At 35.7% G+C, this 25,396-nt stretch overlaps 2 protein-coding genes across 3 annotated transcripts in view; one reads left to right on the forward strand and one right to left on the reverse strand.

Annotated features, from left to right (window-relative positions):
* Positions 1–1,620: 1,620 nt before the first annotated feature.
* LOC121377518 (ARL14 effector protein-like) lies at positions 1,621–5,706 on the reverse strand. Of its 2 annotated transcripts, XM_041505543.1 has the most exons (4): positions 5,292–5,706; positions 3,845–3,966; positions 2,839–2,865; positions 1,621–2,581 (listed from the first exon to the last, which is right to left on the reverse strand). In XM_041505543.1, exons 1-4 carry the CDS (start codon positions 5,460–5,462, stop codon positions 2,356–2,358), a joined length of 546 nt encoding a protein of 181 aa, XP_041361477.1. In that variant the 5' UTR covers positions 5,463–5,706; the 3' UTR covers positions 1,621–2,355. The 2 variants fall into 2 exon arrangements, with proteins under 2 accessions (XP_041361477.1, XP_041361485.1); XM_041505551.1 differs by lacking the exon at positions 2,839–2,865.
* An 84-nt stretch (positions 5,707–5,790) lies between these two features.
* LOC121383147 overlaps positions 5,791–25,396 on the forward strand; it is a 45,001-nt gene continuing 25,395 nt past the window's right edge. The window contains exons 1-6 of the mRNA XM_041512975.1: positions 5,791–6,030; positions 13,933–14,114; positions 14,604–14,699; positions 17,708–17,789; positions 18,693–18,822; positions 22,641–22,812. Coding sequence (XP_041368909.1) covers positions 13,963–14,114; positions 14,604–14,699; positions 17,708–17,789; positions 18,693–18,822; positions 22,641–22,812 — 632 coding nt within the window. The 5' untranslated portion in view covers positions 5,791–6,030; positions 13,933–13,962. The remainder of the gene's footprint in view (positions 6,031–13,932; positions 14,115–14,603; positions 14,700–17,707; positions 17,790–18,692; positions 18,823–22,640; positions 22,813–25,396) is intronic.

Here is a 25,396-nt window from a genome sequence, read left to right on the forward strand (position 1 = left end):
TGAAAGCATCAATACCAGACAAATACATTGTCTGTTAATACACCAAACACACCAGGGCCCATGCTTATATAACGTTTAGAGTCCAGACTCAATCTCTAATGACGTCACATGCATACAATCTGTATGTCGTTGTCATGACATTACTGTCTCAGACTCTATTAAAGTCTTGAGTCTAGACTCTAAAAGTTTTATAAGCACCAAGCCAGGTCCTGCCAAACAAAAATCACAGGTGGAAGCAACTAAACAAATAGACCAAATAACTAAGTAAACAGTCATTTCATCATTTCAGAATATTGCTGTTTCATAGACAAAACATGATACTTCACTTCCCACACTGACCTTTGGATTAAAAATTTACTGATCATGCTTAAAATTCACTTGTTAAATTTTAATCACTGATAAAACCAATAACATAAAGTAAATAATTTTTCGTTTGTACAATTTCAAATACTGATATAACTGAGATTGTGTCTGAGATGGGCTGATTAGTCTTTAAAAAATACGCTCAACAAATTAATTGGCTATTGAAGCTATACAAGGTACTGTATGAATGAAGCATTACACAAATGAATGAAATTAAACATTAAACAATAAATTAATATTTAATATTTATTGACATATGTAATGGGAAATCACTTCCCCTCCCCACCAAAACAAAAGTTGTTAGTAAAAATTGTATCAGTTTAAAAGGTTTATAGTGTAATACTCCCACCCACAAATTAGTAGTAAAATGAGAAATAAAATGGGCAAGCAATTAAAAAAAAAATTTTTTATGTAGGTATATTTTTAAATTTGTGTTAATTCATTATATAATTCACTTGAAAATAATTTCTTGCAAATTTAATTATGTAATGGTTAAATATAATTAAAAAATAATAATATTAAAATAAATAATAATATTTGGAAGTTTACAAAAAAATATGGTTATGTGCAACCTTTAAAAAACCTGATACATATATATATGTAACTACCTGCTCGCCATTCGGCAGACTCAGAGGGATGGAACAAAATGGTTGCACACATTTTATATAATTGCTGTCACATTTATAACGTTTTATTAATTAAATATACCAATAATCTAGTTGATATGAAACAATAATGTGCATTAAATGTTGTTGAATATGCATACCAGTCCAAAAGGCCTTGCCCAGTCATCCCTTTACCAGTAATATCAAAATCACAATAAGTCATTACTGTAGTTATGTTTTTATTACATACCTATTCAATCTTACTATAGTGATAAAGACATTTTCAAACCGTGTAATAAATTTATTTTGTATTACACATATGTGCAATCTGGAACGGAACTTTTAAATGGGGAATTCCCTTTTTATTTTTACTGCAATTGGCGCCTTTTATTTACTGATGTCATATATGATTTACAAATTACGTCACGTCATATTTGAAACATTACACAAGCCTGCCACAGAACATGATTCTTAATGTTAAGCAAATCCATGAAAGGAGTTTTGATCATAGATTTAACAAAGTGTTATGACGTTAAATTAAAATCTGTTTTTTGTAAAACATGAAAGAAGGTATGTAATAAATACAGAACTTCACATACATTGTTTTCGCTTCCTATTTATTGCATTCGTTTATTTTGCGAAAGAACATACCACTTGACCGCTATGCGGTCTCGTGGTATATATTCTTGTGCACAATAAACTTGTGCAATAAATAGGAAGCAAAAACGATGTATGTGAAGTTCTGTATATATATATTTTACATTAAAAAAATTATGTCATGAGAATATATGGTGAGATAGCACCTTTGGAAATGGGAAATCAAAATATGAGAATAGAAAATGATGATGAAAAAAAAACCCAGATTCAGTTCAGTGGTTATGTCAACAACATATATGAGTTTGTTTGAAGTTGGTTTAATCCTCGATTCAACACATTTCACGTTATGAGCTCCAGCATAAGAAGGTGATTTACAACTGGAGTCTATCACAGAAGTCTTGGACTCTGTAACCCTAGCATACTCAATGTAAAAAGTGCACTAGCAATGTTCATACACTTTGTCATCCAAATTCCATCACTTTCCATGACTTTTATAGGCATTTTTCATAATCTTATTTTATAAGGATTTTTCTATGATCCCCAGGGCACAATAATAATAATAACCAGCATAACTGACAATTATAACCTTCAGTTATGTCAATTCCTGATATCTTCTTGTTTTGTTTTAAACCGTGGAGGAATCCTCAACCGTTTTAAATTTTCATGACTCAACTCAAAATTCCATGACTTTTCATTCCTGTAAAAGAACATTTGCAAGTTCTGTGACTTTCTGCGATTTCCATAACCTGTATGAACCCTGGCCAGAGGCAATCATCAACACAAATGATTGTCATTCTGTCTTGAACGGCCACTGGATGACACAGTTCGTTCCTTCCACTTCCACGTAGTCATACGTCCAGCGCCGGTATCCCCGGCACTCCGCTCCACATTTCTCCGAGCTGCACTTAGGACAGGGGAAATGGCAGCCAGGACACTTGACATCCAAACAGTCGCACAGATCGTGGCTGTTTTCAAGTAGTTTCCCACTACTGTCATACAGCTGGTTGGCCCTCACCCTACAAAAAAGAAAGAACAAAATGTATTTTGTTTAATGACACCACTTGAGCACATTGATTTATTAACCACCTGCTATTGGATATCAAACATTTGGTAATTTAACATATAGTCTTAGAGAAGACACCTGCTATATTTTTCCATTAGTAGCAAGGGATCTTTTATATGCACTATCCCACAGACAGGATAGGACATACCACAGCCTTTGATATACCAGTTGTGGTGTCACCCTACAAACACAAACAAATCATATACTTACAACATTGAAGTCATACAGATCCGAATCCTACAAAATTAACAAATCATATAATTATAACAGGTCCTCACTATACAAACACAAACACAGATCTTAACTGTATAAAAACACAAATAAAAGTTTTACCAATGGCAGTAACTTTTATTCGGTGGCACAAAAGTGCTGTCAGATATGCGCCTGACACACAGCAATTTATATCTCAATGACGGCAAATGTTGTTGATGCTTGACTTCAAGCCCTGACTTTCTCCAGACAGCACACAACACACCACAGCCTTTGATGTACCAGTTGTGTTACAATGGCTGGGGTAGCCTGATTAGCCTACTCTGCCATTCGAGAGCTAGACGGACATGTGCACGGTTATGATCGCTCTGTCAGAGGTTACTCTAAAGTGAAAACGTAGAATAGCTGACTACCACACAGTAGACAACAATTTCTATTCTAATACAAAATAAATTTAACTTTGACGCTAAATACCGTTACACTTACCATTTTTGAGTCCGCCAATAACAAATATTACGCTCATTCACTACTAATACAGACGTACAGGAAGAAACCCGTCAGTATTTATCCGGAACATTATTAAAATGGGGTGTGTCAGGTTTCTTCATGTAGTGTGTGTATATTCGTGGTTACTATGTAAAATATTTGTTATCGGTGAACTCGAAATTGATCAATGTAAAGGTATTTAGTGTCAAACTTAGAATTTTTGTTGTATTAGAGCAGGAATCTTTGTCTACTGTGTGGTAGTCAGCCATTCTGCATTTTCGCTATAGAATAAGCTCTGACTGAGAGAGCGATCATAACCGTACACATGTCCGTCTAGCTCTCGAATGGCAGAGTACTCAAGCTATGACTGGAACAGGAAAACTTCTGAGTCCTTCGAGGGAAAAAAATCCAGTGACCCATTGCACCTCAAGCCTGTCCCACAATTAATGAATGAGCAAGGGTGATAACTTGGGAAGTTAAACCCATCCTAAAAAAATTTAAGACTTTAAAATTTATATACTTGTCTCTGTATATTTTTCTGTTCATCTTGCGCATTTCTCTTGCACTTCTCTCTGGATCAAAATTGTCCATAAACTTGCCTGTGTTATCGAATGATAACTTTTTCAATTGCTTGGCTACAGTCTGCAAAACAAAACACACACACATATAGTATTATAGACTTACAAGAATTCTACACAAATCATGTCAATAATTTTTGCATCCATAGATGTTCATCACATTAGGATGTTTAAAAATAAATAAACAAAATAATTTTAATTTTAAATTGAAAATGTGTTAACTTGTTTTTACATGCAATGACTCTGAGAATGGGTATCAGGTCGTTTCGCCCTTATTCCCGATTGCCCCGTGTCGTTTCGCCCACATACCGGGTCGTTTCGCCCTCTATACAGGGTCATTTCGCCCTCATGTTTATGTTTGTGAATGATGAATAAATTTGTTTACGTGACTCTAGTTGCAAATCAGATATAGGTTATCAATTTGTAACCCTTTATGAACCATAAACACCATTTATATATTAATACATTTTGTGTGTTTTTCTTCTAATTAGGTCCATTTGCTTCAGTTTACATTAAAAAAGTCATTAAAAAGATATGTTTAAAAAAAAAAATTGTTGTATGCTATATATGGCATTTTTGTTAAAATAATGCGTATTTTGTTATTAAAATGTTTTAAAATAAAGTGTATTTTGTGGGTTTTTTAAAAAGATTTTGTGAGAATATACTCGTTTTGGGTACAAACTAAGAGTTCCCCTTAGAAAATCACATACAGATGTAATCATTGAGCGAGTCTATTGTTTGTTTATTTAGCAGCTCGGAGAAACTGAAAGTACAAGAGAATCTTGCAGGGTATTATCTGCTTAATTAGCAGTTAAAAGAATCTGAAGGGATATTTACTCCTGGTACAATATAGCCTTGCAGGGGATTGTCTGCTTAATTAGCAGGTCATCCTTAGCATGAGTAGCCTACGTGATTACTTGAATTTGGGCCTCTTTGGGCCTTTTCTTGATCTCGAATAGAATCGGTATTAAACAAATATACCTTTGTAGTATAATGAGTAATTAAGGTAGGAGCAGTTTATTGTAGTTGTCCACATTTTGTTTCGGACCACCCCAATACATAGGGGCAAAACGACTCATAATGGAGGACGAAATGACTCATTCTAAGGGCGAAATGACTCGGGCGAACGGGAATAAGGGCGAAACGACTCGGGGGCGAATAAGAATAAGTGCGAAATGACCCGGATTCCTGAGAATGAGATGAATATGCAACTATAAAACAAATTTTATTGTTCTAGGACTTTAGTTTGTGAGAATGGAACGTTAAAAGATTTTAATACGTTTCTGTAGGAAAATGTATGATATCCTCGCATATTATGAATTTTTATTAGTTTATATAATTAAAAATATTTAATTCTTAAAATGGTGAATCTAGCCAAAAGGAAATAACCTGGTCGTCATTTTCATCACTACCATTCGTATCATTGTTTGTAGAAGAGTGACATTCAATATCTTTCTTTTGTTGCGATAAACGCGTAATTCTGTCAATTTTTGGGCCTTCTTGCTTGATGTCGGCGACATTGTCCTGTGTAATTTTGTTGTTGTCGTCTGATTGTTCCATTGCACGGTCTCTTTGTGCACAACTTTTATATTGATTATCTCCCCTCTTTACAAATCGACATTCAACGATTCATGAGCCTGGACGATGTTTGTATCTTTTGGTAACAAAAATACCATTTAACTGTACAAACGAATTATTAATATCACTACAGTGTCGTATCTTGTATAGTATAGTACAGACTCATGGGTGCGTTTTTATATGCTAAAAATTATTTGTTATACCCATAAGGCATAACCATCTTAACAAATGCGTCTATCTTTAGGAGGAAAATGGAAGCAGAATTTTAAAATTATGACTTCCGTATCCGGAGTTTCCATTTGGCGGCCATTTCAAGAATGTGGGAATAATTTTATACTAATATTTGGTTCCAGACTATATTAATATCGATCAAGACCCCAGAAAATATGCCCAAGTGCATTAATTATCAAGATTTTACTAAATGTTATGGTTTTAACATTTAACTTTTGCCTAAGTTTCTGACGTTAGTACTTGTTTACATTGTTGTCATGCCTGGACAGGAAACCTTCCATAACGTTAAACTGGCTCAAGTGACTCAAACTAAACTAAAGTAAGTGTAAGTTATTTTAAGATCCACATAAAAAAACTTTATTTTTTATTTTTTTTCACTGCTCACCTGCTAAAACATTGAATTCACCACAGTTGTTTCTAGACTAAATAATAAATTAGTGTGAATGTGATAAGAGGCTCAAGTCTGAAGTTGCCTCTAGCCCTCCCCTTATTCTCAGAACCGGTGTGACGTCACACGGCCTAGTTACCGATCATCCGGGTCTTTGGGGGTGAAGCAAAGCCTTAGTGATTACTGTTTTACATAGAATAAAGTTATCATATTAACTTTTTGCATGCCTTGCATATTGTCGTTTATTTTCTGTACGAAATGACCATGGTACGAAGTGACTAGCAACTGCTAACACTAGGGGTGTGACGAATACACATGGTAGCGAATACGATACATATCACGAATATGAGGTGACGAATACGAATATGTATTCACATCCATGAATACACATTACACAAGTACAAAGCCACTGAAAGTCCTGAAAGTTAACGGAAATAGCCGAAGTATGGTGCACGTTTTATAACGCGAATGTTTACAAACGTTTTCGGGGCTGTTTGACACTGTTTGTTGTTGTTGTTAGTTTTCTGTTTGCTGGGTTTTTTTTCTGTTCAATTAAGCAATATATTGTTTGCCGCGAGTGCTCGAATTCGAAAATATCGAAAGATAACTACTCACTAGCTGTGAACAAAATTCACTGCAACAATCCTACAATCACCTTTTCACGCAAAACATTTTAAAAGCCTCATACGGGAACCAAAATAGTAACAAGTTAAAATATGTATACGTTATTATCGGAATTTTAAAATATACCATGGCCTTTGCAAACATAAATGTACAAATTGTACATATTTAAAAAAATATTCTTAAGTGCTTTGATAACAATTCACCCTTTTCCATGTGTGCAAACCGAAACCGTATATACATTGTATAATGTAGACAGAAGTTATGGATTACCGGTAAATTAATTTTATTTTGAATATCAAATATATATTTTTAAGGCCATTTTGGTTTTTGGTATCTAGTATTAATCAATTTATATCCATATTTGAATTGCTAATATGCCACAGTTCTCGTTAAGAATTATACAAATATATTTTGCTTTGAGCTGCCATTTAAACGTTAGAATATTGGTTCAACATTATTGACGTTGCACTGCGTAGAATGCATAAATTAACGAACTACACTCGCCCGTGTCTCGTATTAGGCTGGTTGAATGAGACTATGCGACGTCATACAGTGTTTTGACAGAAGCGCAGTCAAGCTGCATGTAGAGTACCAGTCCAACGCATGGAATGAAAAAAAAAGGATCGGTCTATGAGTGTGACTATGCGATTGACCTAATATAAAAAAGGACAATAAAAACGATCGAATCGTTATTGCGTTTTGGTTAGTATGAATTAGAAACATAAATTATACAGTAAACATTATATATAAGTATTCGTGTATTCGGTTCAGCTAGTGACGAATACGAATACAACTACGATACAGATCGCTGTTCGGTGCACCGAATATTCGAGTATATCGTTACACCCCTAGCTAACACATAGTTGCAGCATGTCTTATGAGTATTATAGCAGCTTGGGTTGTCATATAAGAGAAACGAACAACGGGAATATGAATTAGTACAGTCTATATTTATTACCGACATGTTTCCGTATAGCTTATATTGTCGAGGGGACCTGACTAGAGGCAGGTTGGGCAGAACAATTTTTGTTGATGCAATTTTAAGGTAATATTAATTATAAATTTTAACAACTTTGAAATGATAAGATAATTATTAATATTATAGTAATTATGATGTGGGCTACAAAATATATAATTTGTATGTATAATAATAACATTTATATGCATGATTCAAGATAATTATTTTTATGATTTAACATGTGGGAAGCCATGGCGTTGCATCAGGTTTGTCACGTTTTAGTGCCTTTACCCAGAAGCGGAGTCTGGTCTCTTCTTTTCGAAATTTGTAAAACGATATTTTTTTTAACATCAAATTATGGTTTATGCAGCCACCTGCACAACATGTTTTAGGCAACTTGACCGTTAACTGTTGTAAATGATCGACTGAAATTGACTAAATTCACTATCAAACCATACGTAACTAAGGAGAAGCTTCACCGCGTCACGTGATAAACAATGACGGATAGGGCCGAAGTACCCGTAAGTTCGGTTCCGAGAATTGTTTTGTTGTAGTGGAGGGCTAGAGAGGACTGTCTGCAATACTTCAGCTATCGTTGACGACCAAATGGTAGCCAGCTGCTGTCTAAAATACTAATTTTTCCTATAATCTGATGCCACAGAACTTTAGTTTGATTATTATCGAGTGCAATCATGACATTAAACTTACATGTTAACCAGTACCAACGTGTCATGTTGGAATACACTTTGCTCTACATCACCACAAGAAAGTACAGCACAGATACATTTCGCACAGAGCCGTCAGGTTTCTTCATGTACATAGCGTTAGTACTGGTTAACATGTAAGTTGACAGGATACCACAAATGATCGGCATGTGTTTGCTTATATTTATTCATTATATGTTTAGTTACCATATATAACTTATAAGTTACTTTTTCATGATAACCAAACTTCATATATTGATTTTTATTCAAACATTTTTTTAGCGAAGAGCACGACTTATCTGCCCAGTATAAACAAACCTGTGACATAAGTAGGGGAAAACAAAACTGTGTGGTTCGTCTTTTGCATGCTTCAAATGAGCACTAAACTGGCCGCTATGTTGCTGCGGCTGTGTAGCAAAGTTTACCACACATGCATCAAAAACTGTAAGATGCATCACCCGTAAATATTGTTAACTACGTAACCTGTTTCGATGAGTGAAAGGTTTAAAATAGTGGTATAGCTTACAGCAAAAACATTTCAACACAAATGTTTTCAGTGCTTTATCAAAACATACATGTACAGTACTTTGGTATCGCATTGCAAAATGTGACAGATATTGTGGTTTGCTAGTCAAATGACTTTTTGTGTAGCAATGAAATGCGATGCAATTTGTAATTGTAATTAAAAATATATATTACCTTCTCCTTTTCATTCTCTTGTTGACTACATGTCGAGACCAGCAGTGACTATGAACGATACTGTTCTCTGTAGATCACTTTTTGTGCCATGCAGCTTCTTCTAGAGAGTTGTTGTAATTGTCCAGGTAGTCTCCCTCAGCTGCTGTAGGTTTATGCAGTCTTGGATGACATTCGGTCGTCGGTTCTCCACAGGAGCACATGGAAGAAGGTACCAGCTGCAACCTCTTATGCATATGCTGGTTCAGCCTGTTGTGTCCAATCCTTAGTCGGAAAGTGATGGACCTGTTCCTGACGGGACAGCAGGTTATAATCATTGGTTTGTTTGGGAGGTCTATAGAGAGATTTAATATGGGATTTCATCTCTTTGTATGTCACCCAGTTATCCTCCTGTTCTTTAGCTGCACCCAGTTTTGCCAGTCTGTCTGCATTTTCATTTCCTGGTATGCCACAATAAGCATGAATGAGAGCCTCAACCTCTGCAGCTTAGTTTGTGCAGTGTTTCCCTGTAGGAAAATGTGCCTCCTCTCAGTAGCCACTAGGGTCCATAATGTATATTCCAGCCCCTCCGTTTCCCACTGTATATACCTGTATCCATGAAGGAAAGAAATGTTTTATTTAATGATGCACTCAGCACATTTTATTTACGGTTATACGGTGTCAGACATATGGTTACGGACCACACCCTGTATCCATGATGTCTCTGGGTACTGTTCATCAATCATGGCCAGTGTCAGGGCTCGTTTGTATGGTTCACTGTGTTCCTCTCCAGGACTGAGGTGTTGGACCACTGTGCAGATCTTTACATTGTTCATTTATGGTTCCCATGGTGGGATGCAACTGACAGTACTAACTTGATGGATTTTACCTGGGAGTTGTCCCTTATGTTGCGTCAGGAGTTATTTGCTCTGTTTATGAAAGCTAGTTCTTTGGAGTGTTGCAGGGATTGGTATTCATTCTCTTATTCATTGGGTGTTGTGGCAAAGACTTAAACTTAGTGGTTTGTATCATGAGCTTGGCGTCCCGGCGTTTGCTGAGGGGTACGATGCCAGTGAGCTGTTCCATTTTCTCAATGGGGGTTGACCGCTTTGATCCAGTTATTATCCTGAGTGCTTGGTTTTGAACCCTATCTAGTTTTTGTTGATATGACTTTGCTGCTATTGACCATGCACTGGATCCGTACTCAAGATGTGGTCTGATTGCTCCTTGGTAGACTCTTTTCAGTATGTTATGATCAGCACCCCACTTGGTGCCAGCTAGTTTTCTCATTATGGCAAGTTTTCTTCGAGCTTTGGCCTCGGCTTTTTACACTTGTGTTTTCCAGGTCTGTCTCTTGTCAAAAGTGACTCCCAGGTATGTCTGTTGGACCTCATACTGGAGAGGCGTATCATCAAGTTTTAGAGTGCCTGCTTCCTGCTTTGTGGAGAGTGAGAAAAGAGTAGCAGCTGACTTGTCTTTGTTGATTGTCATGCACCAGTCTCGAGTCCAAGATGTAACATTGTCACTGACAAGCTGCATGCAATATGTTGCTGTTGTTGCATACTGCTCCGAGCACCACAAAACTAGGTCATCTGCATATAGTGCTGCATGTATCCCTTTGGATGGTTGTGTGACCAGGTCATTGATGAAGATGATGAAGAGAGTAGGTGACAGTACTCTTCCCTGAGGTACTCCATAGCATATGAGTACTTTCTTACTGTGTTGGCCATCTAACATTACTTTCTAAATCCTGCCTGTTCTTGAGTGATGATGTTCTCAGTGTCGAGGAACTGTTGAAGCCGTTGATTGATGATGCGCTCTAGGGTCTTGCATATTCATATTTCAGGTTTTATGTGAAATATTTAAGTAAGCATATGAAATGTGCTTCTAGATAGCAAAGATACCAACATACATGATATTGAAATGAAAAATTAAAAGAAAACACTGTCTTGAGCAAATAATTTACTTATCTTGTACATATTTTACAAAATATCTGAAGTTAATAATTTTTGGCTTACATCATCAACGGAAAATTGCATGGCGTGACTAATTTCCCAGGGATAGCTCACGTATAATAAAAAAAACCCCGCAACTGAGCTACATAATTGTTATTCACGTGTTAGCGAAGTGTAACTATTGTTTATGTGTTCAGTTTTTAATATAAGGATTTGTAAGAAATAGATACAAACGAAGTGTGGGTTAGGGTTTTCTTATCCTGATAGAACCTAACTTCATTTGCGCCAGACAGAACTGAAAAACAAATTAAAATTCTTTGGCATGCTTGCTTTTTTCCTTTGCTTCTTGTTGTGCATTTAAGAAAATAATTCCACCCAGCAGAGGACATCATGATCGTGATTTTACTCCGAAAATGGTAACAATTCATTTCATTAGTCAATTCAATAGACACCAAATTAACTGGCCAATTAAAACCCCCAATTAAATGAGATTTCAAAAACCAAACAAATCGGAACACCACAAAGCATGTAACAAAAACTAAGACAGCATTAGGGAATGTTAGGATTTGATCACGTATACAAACTGGATCAGAATGACTGCATTTGGTCTACAACATCAATGTTTATAATATAAATAAATGTTGGCAAATTACGGTAAGCCGATCTGTTCAGTTCTGTGACCCACGAGCAAAATTTCAATGTGGAATAAATACATGTCATACAATTATTAATAGTAGCTCATATATGATAGAAAGAAGATCTTATTTGGGCGACTAACATCATTATTTTTTAATATTTAAGTCACCCAAACAGGGCTTTGGTCGCATTTGGCGACCTGGCCACAGGCCATTTCCAGTCCTGGATCTCATATCCCGTAAATATTCGGCATACTGAGGAGTTCTTAATGCCAGACTTGGGATGCTTTGGTAGATCAAAATAATTTATTCGATTGGCAGATGATTTTTGTTAATACTATTCGCCATTATCAGTGTTTTTTGTGTGTTTTTTTAAAAATTTACATATATTTCTTAAAATTAATAAATTAAATAGTTTTTTTTGTTTTTCAATGTTGATGTGGTACAATGAAAACCTGTTCAACTTCAATGGTTTATTCAAATAAAATAAAATTATTGAATTTTAGTTATGTTATTCATGCCGGATGGGTAACTAAATTTTAATACCTTTTTCTCTGCAGTTTATCTTATGAAATACTATAAATGAAATTTTGTTTTGTATGAAAAAACCCAAATTACAATTGATGGCCAAAAACGAGGTGCATATGTGAGAAAATGCCCGACTTCGACAGATGTGATTTTTCATGTTAGATTTTGTGTCATTTATAATATAAATAATATAATGCTGGCTTTAAAAACAAAAATCTGAAGGGCACGATGGCAAACCAGGTATAGCAGAATGGCATTTTTCTTACCGTCAACACCATAAGATTTTAGGGGCATAATGGAAAGTAAGGAGGGCACCGACAGCAATTACCCTGGTGAAATCCGAACCCTGATTCTGTTAATGCACATTGACATATGTTTGGTTAAAAAGTTTGTTGTATTTATCAGTGAATTTATGTGGTTTTACAAGTCGGGCTGATCAAAGTAAAGCATCTTTCCCTAAAATACTCTGTTTGTATACTCTAGTTTACACGAGCTTATGTTACTTCCCTTCCAAGCTACAGTACTGAGGCGTTGGAAACAAAACAAAGTAAAGCATCTTGCCCTAAAATACTCTGTTTGTATACTCTGTAGTTTACACGAGCTTATGTTACTTCCCTTCCAAGCTACAGTACTGAGGCGTTGGAAACAAAACAAAGTAAAGCATCTTTCCCTAAAATACTCTGTTTGTATACTCTGTAGTTTACACGAGCTTATGTTACTTCCCTTCCAAGCTACAGTACTGAGGCGTTGGAAACAAAACAAAGTAAAGCATCTTTCCCTAAAATACTCTGTTTGTATACTCTGTAGTTTACACAAGCTTATGTTACTTCCCTTCCAAGCTACAGTACTGAGGCGTTGGAAACAAAACAAAGTAAAGCATCTTTCCCTAAAATACTCTGTTTAAATACTCTGTTTGTATACTCTGTAGTTTACAGGAGCTTATGTTACTTCCCTTCCAAGCTATAGCACTGAGGCGTTGAAAAAAAAGAAAAAAGGCTGTTCCCAGTTAACAGGAATAATCATGATTTTTTGTATTAATTCTAAACAAAATCAAGACTTAAGAAATTTAACAAGCACTACAAAGATAGATTTGCCAAAACATGTAATACCTGTCGAGAGCCAAATATTTGTTCGATCCTCATCGGTGGGCCCATTGGGCTATTTCTCGTTCCAGCACCACGACTGGTATATCAAAGGCCGTGGTATGTGCTCTCCTATCTGGGATGGTGCATATAAAAGATACATGTACCTTTCTGCTAATAAAAAAGAGTAGCCCATCAAGTGGCAACAGCGGCTTTCCTCTCAATATCTGTGTGGTCCTTAACCATATGTCTGACACCATATATCCATAAATAAAATGTGTTGAGTGCGTTGTTTACATAAAACATTTCCTTCCTTCCAAATATTTGTATTTTGTCAAGTTAATTTGGAGACATTTTGCACAATCCTGCTATAATCTGTAGTTTACCACACAATCACACAGGATTTTTATATTGGGGGGGGGGGGCAACTCGCACTGTATATGTATGATTTTATAAAATTTAATAGTTTAAAAAAAAAGTTTGATGGGGGGGGGGGGGAGCGTGCCCCCTTGTCTACGTCACTGGTACTTTGGTTTGAATAGGCTGCTGATCATTGATCAGAATTCATGAAATTAATCTAAAAAAATAATATTGTTGTGACTAATTTATCCGAAAATGGATGACATTCTATATTGATTACAAATCATGAGACGATAATTTGTGTATTTTCAGGTGAAGTGCTATTTGTTATGAGAGCGCAGTATGTCTGTGATAAAGCAAGCACCGGGAAGACACAGTGGTGATGTTCAGATACCGCCGGCTCTCGACGTCAGACAAATCTTTTTGACCAACATCAAGTTGTTAGGCTTCAACACGGCAGCCCATGAAGCGGCTTTGAGAATCCCATTCAACAAGTAAATTTCTTGCATAACAATACAATTCAAAAACGAGGCTCTGCAAAAACAATTTCTTTTCTACTTCACCTGACCTCAAACAAATGCATATTCCCCAAAGGATAGTAGTCTGGTCCGAACATCCAAACAGGAAGGAGAACTCATTGGAAGATTTTTGGGATGTTCGGACCACACTACTATCCTAATATCAGTTGAAGTATTCTTAAAAGAGAAAACAAGTCAAGTTTTCTCCAATTTGGAGATAGTTTTATCACTGCTATGGATGCCATCCTGGTTGTCAAAGAAGAACCAGTTGGACATTATTGAATGATCAGTTTTAAATGTTAGGACTGCACATAAAAAGGTCGGAGACTAGTGTACTTTGGGTGGTCTCTTGGTGCTTTTCGGTTGCAAAGGTGTCAGAGATTCTGCCTAATGTTGAGTCATGCACTATATTTGTATAATTTGCCTACTTGTAGTGTATTTTTAACACATTGTTTTTGTGTTTAGGGATATGTTCACCCGTCCGAACAAGGCAGGGTCTGAAGCAGTCCTCCACTTCTTGTTTGAGAGACTTAATCCAGTCTTGTGTCGAGAAGAGTTCAGGTATTTGTTGAGTCATATTTTTATCTTCTGTCAGTTGATATTTTATGCATATGAAAAATTATTTAGTGCTAATTCAGAGGTTCTAGAATATGGTGGCTTGATGTCAGTGGTTTTTAGACTTACGGCCACCAAAAGTTACTTTGACTTTATAGCTCAATGGCAAGTGGGTCTGTCACTAACAAATAGTTGACCACCAGTAATCTTTGTTCCACCCAAGACATTAATATACCAACTACTTACCTATTCTAATACTAACAGTCATGCACTGCAAGCGTAATATACAAAATGATAACCAGTCTTTTAAGATTACATGTCACCATTTGCGCTTGCAAAACTTTAAATGTGTGAATTATTTATTTTATTTCTAAAATATCACATAAATTGCAAGTCTTGTCAAAATAAAGAAAAAACCCCATTGGTTAATCAAAATTCCCTCATGTACTTTTGTTAAGTTGGCATCTTTGATTTATATCGATGTCTGACACGAAAACTATTTTAAAGTTCGCCACGTCAAAATGGGTTAATTACGGAATTTGTTATGCATGGTATTAATGTAGCTCCTCCTGCCTCCTACAAAACTATATTACTTTATTGCCTACTGTGAATGACTTAAAAGGAATGCAAGGGCAAAGTTTCAGATTCCATCCATCACCAAAAACATGTACAGTCAAACTTCGATAATTCGATCTTGAAGGGGTCAGTGAAATAGTTTGAGTTTCAGGGAGTTTGAGTTTTCGAAATTAATATATAAGAGTTAAAATTAGCTGGATGCTTTCGCTTAATATTGTAAGATGCATGCACTTCACTGCCTACTTCTAAACTCTGAAAAATATGCATCGCCAGTTGAAAGGTGAATTCAGTGTTCTTGCTGGGTGAAAATTAAAGGAGGGTGGCTGCACAGCACCACACCCTTAATAAAATAAAAAATAAAAAATAAAAAAAGGGGGTGGGGGCTTGGTGGTTACCATGTTGTTGTGTGTTGATAGACTATGTGGAAAGACATACTTCTTATTTTGATTACAAAAAGTTTATACGAAATACAAGAAGACTTGTCTTTTAACTGAACCGAAGATGTTACCGGTCTGATATTCACTGGCAGTTCCGGTTTTGCTGAACCAATCAAAGTTTTAATATTATTATTTTAATAAAGATTTCAAGATATACGAAAAACAAAAAAGACATTTGTGTGATCCCCTAATGTCGAAAACATTTTTTGTTATTCCCATCTTCATCGAATGAATCGATCACTGTGATAAAATATCGCCAACAGATAAAAAGTAGTTTCGTTTTTGTAGTGGCGTTGTATATATTATTTGGCACCCAAGATGAATGATTTTAATGCCAAACACTACCACTTCCGTTGATTTTATAAGCGGTGATATCCCCACAAAATGAAAAGTTTACAATATGTCATAAGAACTGTTGAATAAACAGAATGACAGAAAGTAAAAATCGTCAGTTACAATCAATTATATCTGTAACTGAGGACAAAATATCAGACGACAGTAAGTGGAAACAAAAGATAGAGTGACCGTTCTGATCACATGACAAATTTGGTGCCAAATAAGTGGGGTTTTTCCAGTCTGAGATTGCCGAATCCATAAAAAAAATTAAATGTTTTCATTGCTCAAATAAAATATAACTTTTATTGTTTGTATTAAACATACAAATGGATACAGGTATAGAACAAAATAGAGGCTGTTAAAAATACTATTAAATTATGTTACGGTAACCGTCGTAAATGTTTCGTCAGTTGCTTTTTCATACACAACGCAGCTTGTTTCCTTTGATGTCCAGTGGGCAAAATGATCTTAGTTTTTTTTTTATGTGTGGAAAAAAGTGCATTTGGAAATAGCGGAGATAGGTGCTGGAAAATATAGTATGGTGCTGGAAAATAAAGAGGGGCGCAGAAAAATAAAGGAGGGCGGAGAACGTGAAAGGAGGGCGGCAAAATGCAATAGCAGGGAGGGCCGCCCCGCTTAAATGGAGCAGCGAGAACACTGGAATTAATATATAACTGTCACCCCACCCCTTTTGTTGGCATCTTCCGACTCCTGTGATACACTTATTTTGCTTATATTGTAAAAGTAAGTAAATGATATAATGAACGTTGGTGTATTTTGCAGATGTCAAAACATGGTGGAACGTAACTAACCAATAAAACACTGAATGCCGAATAACACTCAGTAGATTTGTTCACAAAATTATTTTAATCATTTTTATCATTTTAAATAAGAAAAATCATTAAAAAGCACTAATGCAAATCAGGAACTAACATTTATTTATTAAAAAAGCGCTAACAATTATTACAAGTGCTTTTTGAAGTTAACCAGACTGTATCTGAATTATGTATGACGCCATGTACAAACAATTCAATTCAATTCAATTCTTTATTCACTCAGACCATATACATGGTACATGAGGTAATATAATAATATAATATTTACGAACACCGACACCCAAACACAGGATCAGTGCGTTCCGCGTAGCCGGCGATCTATTATTCTGTAATTTATCACCTTAATCCTCGACAGCCCAGACCACCCAAGTCAGGCGCGCTTCGTCTGATTGACTTGATTGACAAGTCAGTCGTTTTTAAAATACTACCAGCAAAGACAGTTTGATCAATCCACACACGTCAAGTTTTTGAGATGCATAAACAATTAAATCTTTATGGCGGGACTAAAGAATTATGTCGAGAGATCAAGGTTATTGAGTGTTCGAATTTTGAGTTTTCGAAGGTCGTTATTACTAGTTTGTATAGCAATTCGGCTGGGACCGTCGCTTTCAAGTCGAGAGATTGAAATTTTTGAGAGATCGAAGGTGGAGTTATCGAAGTTTGACTGTATTTTGAAATAGCCCTATACTTGGGTACTGTTACACAATGTTTTGTAATGGACTCTGTAACAGAAATTGGGTTTTGTAAACTATTTTTCATATAGTATTATTAAAGTTAATTTACAAATGATTTAAAAAAAAAAAAAAATCAATTTCGTTTGATTTCGTAGAGATTGTTGGCCAATCAAAAGCAAGAAAGAAGAAGCACAATTTCGCAAAGTTTGCAACAGCTGGCTCACTAACATTCAAAAGGTAAGATTTGATTGACTCAGTGGTTTTGTAGACGATAAATTGTCATCAAAAGTGCCGTTTGAAATTCACTATTTCATTAGTTTTTGTTACAGGTGTTATCTTTATTAGATGAATGTATTGTTTCACTGTAGAAATGCTAATATACTTAATTGTTTTCTGTTGTATGAGGGTTGATCTGACTCAGTCAGTAGAGTGCTTCAGGAGTTAAAAATACCATTGTCTGACACCCGGGGCAAGTGCAGTATGACAGTCGAGCAATTAAATTCTCAATAAAACAGCTTTACTTATCTGTAAAATATTTATTTCGCATTCCCTCAAAAAATAAACATGTTTCTATCAATGCACTTCACTATCTTGTTAGTGTATGTAACGATCACTTGTCTACTAACCAATTACAGAAATAGCCGACAAATTGCAATTGTGTACAAAAAAGTTAAAATTAGAGTTACTTGCTTTTGTTCTATACATACATAGGGCTCGAATGCGAGTTTTGATCAGTCTATAACATAATACGCCTATGTCCCGAAATCCAATACGTTATTTTAGCAGGGGAGATAAGCAGAAGTCTGAGTTGGACAGATTTAATGTTATAAGTGGTACAAAAAAGAATTATTAAATGCCAGGAAAATCGTCGACATAGATTTCAGCCAATATGGAAAGAATGTTATGGTGTGGAGGCTTCCATGTGTTCAAAATACTCTTGGATCGTGCTGTCGGTTGACTAATAAAATTTGCAGCTGGCTAAAATTTTGCATAACCCGATTTCTGTCTTCTGTCTATCCGACACCTCAAATATATAATCATCAAATGTTCAGCTAGCGATCTCACTAACAAGAAGAAAGCTACTAGTATCAATTAGTGTGCTCTAGTGGTGTGATTAAACACAAACTGTACTTGTTATAGGAAGAACCTGACTCCAATCTAACCCGTGTTCCCGCATCCATGCTGCTGTCTCCAGGGGGAGACAAGTTCTACGAGCTCCTGGGCGACTTCTCAACGTACGTCCTGCTGCTGGTTATTAGGAAGGAATGTGGTAAGCTCAAGATCATAACAAATGGGTGACCTTCTTATAGTCTGTTTGTGTTGAAGGGGAACCAATGAATTGGCATTTATTACACTGTGGTGGAAGAGATACCCATGTGATGTTTATCATCTCTTCACATTGTGAAATACTTCTTTTGAGAGTTCACACAATACAACACTGTATAGATTTTCATGCAAAAAGTGTGCCCATCATCCTATTTTTATATTGAGGGAAAATCCTTGCTGTCAGTTTTTATAATTAATTTTAGCAGCATAATTTAATAAAATATATATTTTAATAATTTTGTTTAACCTTGAATATGTTTATTATAATGTTTGTGTACATTTAATTAATAAATGTGTGGCGTAGGAATGCAAAGTTTCATTGATAAAAAGCTAACTGAAAGTGACCACAATATGACATAATGTTTTCCCCAGTCTTTAATCTGTGCATTTTCATGTCTTGTTTAGTTATTTTGAAGTAATTATGTGCTAAAAAAAAATCCATTGATGTACAGTGTAATAAGTAAAATACTATACTCGTTCCGTGTGAGACTGTTTATAACACACTCGTTGTAATATAAACAGTCTCATACGGGAACGAGTTGATTATTCTTTATGTGACTGTATAGTGAATAAAGTTAAAAGTCATATAAATATCTAGTACTAAGTCATCTTTTGGCTGGTTGTACGTGGTATTGATTTCAATAATGTCAGTGAATAGACTTGTGCTTTTCTTTTTCATTTTTTTTCTTCTTGAGTATTACAAATACCGTAATTGTAATCGCAATGTTAATGTCTTCCATTCCATCAAAAATAATCCAGGACCCATGATAAATCAAAAAAGGAAAATAAACAATTCAACCTAACAACATATCACTGCACACAAGTTGTAAAATTATTCACTGGACAGCAGAAAATAAACTCATTAATGCATGTTTAATCCCAGCCCCCCCACCCCCCACACACAAGAAAAGAAAACATTCTGTGGTTCCAGTGACTGTTATTCACTGTCATATGGCAGGGTATAATCTACCATACATTTTCCCCTAATGAATATTCCCAATCCAATACTAAACTTTTTCCCAATTACGACCTAACAGTTTCCCAAAGCTGCTCTGTCGTGTCACTTGGAACTCATAATCCGTTCATCCCTTTCCATAGCAATCCCTGTAAGCAGTTCTTTTGTTTTATAATTTGGTGTCGATTCCACAATACCCAGCGATGGCCTGTCAATCCATTGTTGTTAAGCATGGCTGGGTATCGGTGTGCTATTGGCAGAATAGTTCTGCTTGGGAGGAGGGTATGCTAAATGTTTTGTTTACAAATTTAGTTAATTGTATATTAGCATAATTAATTATGACATTACTTTACAGTTCAATGATGTATGTTGCCAACTAAACAATAATATTAGAAATATAATAATTTTTTGAAGAAAAAACACCATTTTGTATCTTAAATATGTATATGAAAGACTGATCCTGTCAAAGATGGCGGACGATTGGTCTGATTCACAAATTACGTCACATCATATTTGAAACATTACACGATTCTTAACGTTAAGTAAATCCACGAAAGGAGGATTGATTAATATATTTAAGAGAGTGTAGTTATGATGTTAAATTAAAAACTGTTTTTGTAAAAATAACAGAAAGTATGTAATAAATACAGAACTTCACATACGTTTTTTACACTTCCTATTTATTGCACTTGTTTATTTTGCTCAGGAACATACCACTCAACCACTTACATGGTCTTGTGGTATATATTCTTGCACAAAATAAACATGTGCAATAAAAAGGAAGTGAAAACAATGTATGTGAAGTTTTGTGTATTAGTCTCTGTATACTGAATTATTGATTACTTCAGTGACAAAGCAGTTTGTCTTCACCCTATATTAAAAATGATATTTAATCTATAATTTAATGGTAATTTATTAAGAAACCTTTTTTTACATAGATGTTTTTCCCCAAAAATTATATTTACTTTGGTATGGGTTTAAAAGTGAATATTCACAGTTGTTATACAAATTTTTAAATTGATTAATTATAGAGTTAAATTGCAATTTATAGATTCCTTTTTGACACAAACAGACTCCATACTTTTTCCTTTGTTGTGTCCTTGCTAGCAGTGATTTGTTGGGGGGTGGGGTGTGGGGTGTGGGGTGGGAGGAATCAGATAGTCTTTTCTTAACACGCTTTTGGATTATTTTTGTTTTCCAAAAGTCAATCTCTACAATTGCCCTGGCCATGTTTTGTCTCACATTGTGAATATTATCAGGGTTTCTGCCAGAGGGTAAAATGGGTATGATGCCATACCCAAAAGTTTTTGCAGATTTGTTTTTTAAGTTCATGTTTTGACAAAATTAATTACTCTTATCATTACTGTATGATTTTCTTAACCCTAAACGTAACCCATTTTCTTTCTGAGGGAATCCCCTGTATCTTCTGTTGACTGTGGTTGCATTCACTTCCATAACTTCATACCCAAATATTTCTTTCTCGTAGGAACACTGATTATGCATATTTTTTCTTTTCCATCAATAGACATTTTGGGCCACTCAAAAACTGTTCTTTTAATGGTTGTTTTTTTCTGTCATGACATACATGTACTCTCTAGAAAAACTCTATGCAGTAATAGTAGCATGTATGATATCTTTTCTTACAAGTCAGTTGTTACTCTTATGGTCTTCTACAGTCACATTTCAATCTCTTGTTTTTGTTTTGTACACAATAAATATAACATATCTAACAGTAATTTTTAATATGATATATTTGATTAATGGTACTTTTAATTTTTCATCTTTTAAGACAATTTTGTTATTTAAATTAATATTTTGTCTAAAATTATTAAAAATATAACATGCCGATATGTAAAGTGCAATGTCTGGTCAGTATACAACTCTGAACTGTTTTGATCCTGGATCAAAGTTTGTTTTATTTAACGACACCACTAGAGTGCATTGATTTATTAATCATCAGCTATTGGATGTCAAGCATTTGGTAATTTTACCATATTGTCTTCGAGAACCTACATTTTTCTGTTGGTAGTAAAGGATCTTTTATATGCACCATCCCACAGACAGGATAGCACAAACCACGACCTTTGATATACCAGTTGTGGTGCTCTGGCTGGAAGAAGTAATAGCCCAATGACGGGGATCAATCCTAGACTGACAGCGTATCAACCAAGCGCTTTACCACTGGGTTATGTCCTGCCCGCCTGATCCTAGATCAAAGTAAATAGACAGGTTTTTATTTTAATGTGACGAAGCATTGTAATAATACAGCTAATTTTGAATTGGAATGATGTCAGTATTCTAATGACATCACTTTGCATCTTATTTAAATACGAATAAATTGGGTGCATGACGTTTCCATTTTCAGAAAGCTGGAATAATTGTAATCTAAAATAGCTATTGAAAACAAGTTTCACATAAGTTAGTGGATAATTTTTTTTTTTCATACCCAGATGAATGTAAAAGAAATAACACACAATATTTACTTACAGTTAAATTTGAAATACACATACTTATAATAACATTAAAAGTTCATATTTTATTTTGAATAAATTTTTTTGTTAAAACAATAACGCTCAGTAAGACAAATTACCAATGTAAAATGACGTCATCAGGTATGGATTTCCCTGACAACATACTTTTTACATTCATTGAGATCTGAATAAACTCCCGTTGCTACGTCTGGACCAATGGGATGACGTTATATTGCAATGAATGTAACTTAAATTTAATTATAAAATGGTTGAATAATATATTTTGTATGTGGCCGAACCACATCGAAGAATGGCATTAAATGTTTGTTTGTGCAGGACATCACGACAAGGACATGATACATTTCCCACCGCTGAACCGACAGAACCTGCCCCTGCATGACGTCACTGCCAGAATGTTGCAGTGTGGAGCCATTCGACACCGACAGCGCTTTCTAGACCACCTACAGACATCCATCAAAGCTGAGCAACAGCGAAGCTATCACTTCAAGTAGGTGTTTGTCAAACTCCACTGGTAGATATGTTACGCCTGTGGTCTTTTTTAGCACTTCAAGTAGGTGTTTGTCAAACTCCACTGGTAGATATGTTACGCCTGTGGTCTTTTTTAGCACTTCAAGTAGGTGTTTGTCAAACTCCACTGGTAGATATGTTACGCCTGTGGTCTTTTTTAGCACTTCAAGTAGGTGTTTGTCAAACTCCACTGGTAGATATGTTACGCCTGTGGTCTTTTTTAGCACTTCAAGTAGGTGTTTGTCAAACTCCACTGGTAGATATGTTACGCCTGTGGTCTTTTTTAGCACTTCAAGTAGGTGTTTGTCAAACTCCACTGGTAGATATGTTACGCCTGTGGTCTTTTTTAGCACTTCAAGTAGGTGTTTGTCAAACTCCACTGGTAGATATGTTACGCCTGTGGTCTTTTTTAGCACTTCAAGTAGGTGTTTGTCAAACTCCACTGGTAGATATGTTACGCCTGTCTGGTCTTTTTTAGCACTTCAAGTAGGTGTTTGTCAAACTCCACTGGTAGATATGTTACGCCTGTGGTCTTTTTTAGCACTTCAAGTAGGTGTTTGTCAAACTCCACTGGTAGATATGTTACGCCTGTGGTCTTTTTTAGCACTTCAAGTAGGTGTTTGTCAAACTCCACTGGTAGATATGTTACGCCTGTGGTCTTTTTTATCACTTCAAGTAGGTGTTTGTCAAACTCCACTGGTAGATATGTTACGCCTGTGGTCTTTTTTAGCACTTCAAGTAGGTGTTTGTCAAACTCCACTGGTAGATATGTTACGCCTGTGGTCTTTTTTAGCACTTCAAGTAGGTGTTTGTCAAACTCCACTGGTAGATATGTTACGCCTGTGGTCTTTTTTAGCACTTCAAGTAGGTGTTTGTCAAACTCCACTGGTAGATATGTTACGCCTGTGGTCTTTTTTAGCACTTCAAGTAGGTGTTTGTCAAACTCCACTGGTAGATATGTTACGCCTGTGGTCTTTTTTAGCACTTCAAGTAGGTGTTTGTCAAACTCCACTGGTAGATATGTTACGCCTGTGGTCTTTTTTAGCACTTCAAGTAGGTGTTTGTCAAACTCCACTGGTAGATATGTTACGCCTGTGGTCTTTTTTAACACTTCAAGTAGGTGTTTGTCAAACTCCACTGGTAGATATGTTACGCCTGTGGTCTTTTTTAACACTTCAAGTAGGTGTTTGTCAAACTCCACTGGTAGATATGTTACGCCTGTGGTCTTTTTTAGCACTTCAAATAGGTGTTTGTCAAACTCCACTGGTAGATATGTTACGCCTGTGGTCTTTTTTAGCACTTCAAGTAGGTGTTTGTCAAACTCCACTGGTAGATATGTTACGCCTGTGGTCTTTTTTAACACTTCAAGTAGGTGTTTGTCAAACTCCACTGGTAGATATGTTACGCCTGTGGTCTTTTTTAGCACTTCAAGTAGGTGTTTGTCAAACTCCACTGGTAGATATGTTACGCCTGTGGTCTTTTTTAGCACTTCAAGTAGGTGTTTGTCAAACTCCACTGGTAGATATGTTACGCCTGTGGTCTTTTTTAACACTTCAAGTAGGTGTTTGTCAAACTCCACTGGTAGATATGTTATGCCTGTGGTCTTTTTTAACACTTCAAGTAGGTGTTTGTCAAACTCCACTGGTAGATATGTTATGCCTGTGGTCTTTTTTAACACTTCAAGTAGGTGTTTGTCAAACTCCACTGGTAGATATGTTATGCCTGTGGTCTTTTTTAGCACTTCAAGTAGGTGTTTGTCAAACTCCACTGGTAGATATGTTATGCCTGTGGTCTTTTTTAGCACTTCAAGTAGGTGTTTGTCAAACTCCACTGGTAGATATGTTATGCCTTTTGTCTTTTTTAACACTTCAAGTAGGTGTTTGTCAAACTCCACTGGTAGATATGTTATGCCTGTGGTCTTTTTTAGCACTTGCATTTAAAAAAAAAGAGTAGCCCCCTATAATCTAAGATAGGAGAGCAGTTAATCACTGACCTTATTTTTTTCACAGTGAGGTCTGGATCTTTTACCCACAGGCAGGACGGCACATACTACAGACTTTGATATGCGAGTCATTGGGCACTTCTTTGGACAAAGGAAAAGCTAATGAGTCTGGCTCAAGCACTTCAGGCAGGCACTCTACTGACTGAGCAAAAATTTTGCCCTTCTCAGTATGCAATAATTATAGAATATTAAACAAGCTTCCATTTTATATTGTGTATGTCCCAAGTCCTGAGTGAAATAATTTTCAATTGTTACAAGCTTTAGCGAGTGACAATAAACATTATTTGACGAGGGACATCAACACAGTATGAAGTGGTAGCAAGCGTATTGTCCTATTTACTACCCATATTTTAATTTGAGTTTATATCACTGTTCTCGTTTGGTTGACATTCAGGCTAGAAATTTTTGAAACTATCTTAGTGCTACGATATCGTAAAACCATTGTAGGCTTTGATATCACCACAGCACACATCATAGCTTATGATGATTTTATGATATTGTAGCACTAAGATAGCTTAAAAGATATAGTCCCTGGTAAGGTTGTAGTGCACCAGTTGATGAT

Source organism: Gigantopelta aegis, chromosome 2 (assembly GCF_016097555.1).
Source record: "Gigantopelta aegis isolate Gae_Host chromosome 2, Gae_host_genome, whole genome shotgun sequence".
NCBI classification, from domain to species: Eukaryota; Metazoa; Mollusca; class Gastropoda; order Neomphalida; family Peltospiridae; genus Gigantopelta; species Gigantopelta aegis.

Excerpts from the sequence above, each read along its gene's own strand:
- LOC121377518 (XM_041505543.1), bottom strand. The coding sequence starts at position 5,462 with ATGGAACAATCAGACGACAACAACAAAATTACACAGGACAATGTCGCC. Across the intron at positions 3,967-5,291 it reads GTGATGAAAATGACGACCAG|ACTGTAGCCAAGCAATTGAA; the intron begins GTTATTTCCTTT and ends TTTGTTTTGCAG. Across the intron at positions 2,866-3,844 it reads AGAAAAATATACAGAGACAA|GATTCGGATCTGTATGACTT; the intron begins GTATATAAATTT and ends TTAATTTTGTAG.